The sequence below is a fragment of the Mizuhopecten yessoensis genome, unplaced genomic scaffold, assembly GCF_002113885.1.
Source record: "Mizuhopecten yessoensis strain PY_sf001 unplaced genomic scaffold, ASM211388v2 scaffold10033, whole genome shotgun sequence".
In the NCBI taxonomy this organism is placed as follows: Eukaryota; Metazoa; Mollusca; class Bivalvia; order Pectinida; family Pectinidae; genus Mizuhopecten; species Mizuhopecten yessoensis.
In genome coordinates this window covers 22,364-26,246 of record NW_018408345.1, presented here as the reverse complement: position 1 = coordinate 26,246, position 3,883 = coordinate 22,364, and the positions used below count along the sequence as shown (strand labels likewise).

At 37.2% G+C, this 3,883-nt stretch overlaps 1 protein-coding gene across 1 annotated transcript in view; it reads left to right on the top strand.

Annotated features, from left to right (window-relative positions):
* Nucleotides 1–208: 208 nt before the first annotated feature.
* Nucleotides 209–3,883, top strand: part of LOC110459311 (clusterin-associated protein 1-like) — a 7,103-nt gene continuing 3,428 nt past the window's right edge. Inside the window, exons 1-2 of the mRNA XM_021511502.1 lie at nucleotides 209–685; nucleotides 905–1,037. Coding sequence (XP_021367177.1) covers nucleotides 209–685; nucleotides 905–1,037 — 610 coding nt within the window. The remainder of the gene's footprint in view (nucleotides 686–904; nucleotides 1,038–3,883) is intronic.

Sequence of the window (3,883 nt, the reverse complement as noted above, 5' to 3'; positions counted from 1 at the left end):
CAAGCAAGACACACGTACCAGGTAGTCCGACTGAAAGCACGCCGGAGTCTCAGAGGGTTCTCACACTGGAAGCTCCACTCGAAATACTCAACAACAACAAACTTTTTGTGACCCACTTACCACGGGTACCCCCACCCCCTGCCCTCAGGAAAACACGACACCAATACACCCACAAACATCGCATGTGCATTTTCCGCCATTTTTCCAAATGGATATCCCCCATGCAAGTACACCTATCGGATACCCGCCCATGCTAAGCCCATCTCCCGTGGCCCCGGGCAAACTTCCTGGGGTGGCGATGAGCATGATGCTGCATAATTTTAACATTTTAAATGGTAAAGTTGAACAAATGAGCGTTGAACTCGGTACACGATCAGGTGAACTGGACATGCTGGACCAAGTAATGTCAAAGTTTGAAAGTTTTGAGAAAACTCTTCGTGAAATGAAAACTGAAATTGAAATTGTGAAGGAAACTGTCAGACGTCAGGGCGCTACACTCGAAATGGAGGAAAACCATCATCACGATATTGAAAATCGGGTACTGGAGCTTGAAAACCAAAACCATACTATTGAGCAGGAAAACATTAACTTGAAAGAAGATTTTCTGAAATTACAGGCTCACTCAATGAAATACAATTTAATCTTCAACGGTATCGAAGATAATGAAGGCGAGAACACCGAGGTGGTATTAAAAAAATCATGAAGGATGTGTTAGAAGTTGACAATGCGGATGACATCAGATTTCATAATATTCATCGCCTCAGACCAAGGAGAGACCGGAGACCGAGGGGTATCATAGCCGTATTTGAGCGATTTAGTGACCGCGACACGATCATGGAACAGCTAGGTCCCGGTTAAGTTGAGAGACAAACGTCAGTTTTCTGTTTTTCAACAACTTCCCCAGGAAATTGCTAATCGCCGCAGCGCGCTTCTACCTAAAATGAGGGACTTACTCAAACGTAGTGGTGAACGGGTGAAACTTGTTTACGACACGCTGTACGTGAACGGTGTACCATATCGACCCCAGCACGAGCAAGGTACACCTGCATCCGGCCCAGGGACAATGGACAGCGCACATAGGCCAGGTCCTCGGGTACGTTGACTGAGAAACTCTCCATTAGTTGTGTAAATGTTTGTGGTATCCAACAGAAACTGTTGAACCCTGATTTTCATGACTTGATAACTGAACATGATATACTTGTATGCGTTGAGTCTAAAACTGATGAGTTTGATGAATTAAAGGTTCCTAGCGGGTATAGTTATCACCTGAAAAATAGATCTAAATTTAAGGATCCTCGTCCCAGCCGGAGCAAAACACTAAAGATTTCGACTGTCGTTTTTCAGTGTTAGAGTCAACTGCCCCTGATTACCATGTCGACAATGGTGTTATCTTCCCTTGAATAGATTTCGTTTGAATAACGTTTCGACTACAGAGTTGTGTCCTTGCATTGAAAATCTCCAATTGCGAAAGTGTGGGTAAAAAAAGCTGTCGTAACGATGTAAACAACGTGGTGGCAGTGATGGCCGACATGCAAACCCGACGTGAAATCGACCGTTTTAAACGAAAACTAAACGCATTAACTGACAATAATAACAACAACGATGTCCAATATCAACTGCTAGACCACGACTATGCGACGAAACAAAGTGACACTCGTTCACACATTGAAGTGACGCTGGCTACTGAGGCCCCTACTAAGCTTACTGACAATTTTACTGATGAGCCGACACCGACGTCCGATGAGGATCCTTCCAGTACTAGTGATCACGAATACACCAATAACTTTTTAAGCTGGTCGCAGGGTAGACGAGTGGTTCAACTCACGATGTTATCTGAATACCTGGACCAGAAAGGTTGTAGGGAATGCGGTACTATAGGCTACGGTTGTGCAATACCCGACAGGAAAGATATTTTGGCATGGGAAGTATTTTTTATACATCACCATAGTCAGGATTATATTCTATATTTGTTATTACATGTATATACCCAATAGGCCTTTATTTCAAGTTAATTTTTTATTTCACATACAAAAGTGTTATTTTTACAATGTGATAATTTTATACCACAATATCGTATGTTGTTAATGTACATAATGTAAATTTTATTATTGTTGTATAGTGTGATATTTGTTAAACCACGATATCTGTTGTTATCTTTATAGAATGACAAAATTTATTATTGCTATATTATTCAATTATAGCCTTTGGCTGAGGTCGATACCTGGATTTATCAACCCGATAAAGATATATTAACCGAGGACGCAGTCCGAGGTTAATAATCTTTTCTCGGGTCGATATATCCAGGTATTGACCGAAGTTAAAGGCTACAATTGTTTTATTATTTTAAAAAACAGTAATGTAAGCAATCTGAAAAAACCCAATAAAAACGCTTCGGAAGTGGGACGGTGCATTGTTTCGAGACACGTTATTATTCTGTTTTTAGAAACACCCAGTCCTTCAACAAAAATCACACGCTCCAAGTCAATATCGGTTTTATCGGTGGACACGTGATGCACTTGTGGCCATAATATGATATATCATATGATATATGAATAATATGAAAAAATAATAAAGTGTGATATTTTTCATATCACAATATGGTATGTTGTTATCTGTACATAATGTGAAAGTTTATTATTGTTTTGTTCAGAATGTAAATGTTTATTATTGTTGTATATATCGTGATTTTTTTTATATCACAACATGGTATGTTATTTGCTTATTATGTAGAAATTTATTATTGTTGCGTAAAGTATGTGAAAGTTTGTTATTGTTGTTCATTGTGACATTTTTGCTATGACACAGTAAAATACATTGTTTGTTATAATGTTATTCATACACAATGAGCAGTTTTGTTTTATATTGGTTATTTGAAGTAATTTTAATGGTTGGCGATGCCTACTGTATTATATTCGTATATAAAAAGTGCTATATTGTATGTTGTAAATTGTATATATGAGATTTATAATTATGATTGTTACAAATGTAAGAGTTGTCTCTCTTTTTTGTTTATTTTTTTTGTATCTTTATAATTTTTTGTATAATAAGTAGGTCCGCAAGATATTTATTTTTTGTCACCTAAATTTTTTTTCGTTGTCCTAAACGTGTTGCATTGGCACTCGGAATTTTATTGATTCGTGTAACGGGCATTTTTGTTTGTTTTAGTATTATTGTTAGAAAATTACTCTGTTTTTTTGTGTTTTGTTCATCAATATTGACATTGTTATTATTTTTTATGTGTTTTATTTCTAATAAACCATTGTTGCATCAAATAAAATGTATTTTGTTTCATTTTGTTCCATTGGAAAACAAAATCGAAAAAGAAATTGAAATTTCATGATATCCCAAAAAATCTGAAGAAACTACCGCAAGGTATGGTTTATTGTTCAGAAATGATTTGGGTATGCAATAGCGATGCGCATAGAAAAAAAAACCAATGCCTCATTACATTTTTAGGTGGAGGGACGGGGATCCTTAAGCACAGGTCTTGAGGAATTGCGGTAATAATTAAATCTCACCTGATGAAAATTGTCAAATTCATACAATCTGACTCTGAATTTGTACAGTGGGTTAAACTAGATATATATAACTATTGTACTCTAATGGGTTGTGTGTATGTACCTCCGGATGGGTCTGTATACGCATCAGAGGAGTCTTTTTCTGAAATAAAAAATAAATTAGCAAGCTTTTCTATAGACACCTCAAATGATCTGTTGGTGGGTGATTTTAATGGTCGTACCAGCACATTAATTGATTACGTTTTACCTGATGAGGACCTTATTGATATCCTTAGTATTGACACCACTGAAGTAGAGGATATCCACGCTTGCCAGAGGCTGGTGTCCTGTAATGTGTCTATCGATAGAGTTAACGAAGATAAAGG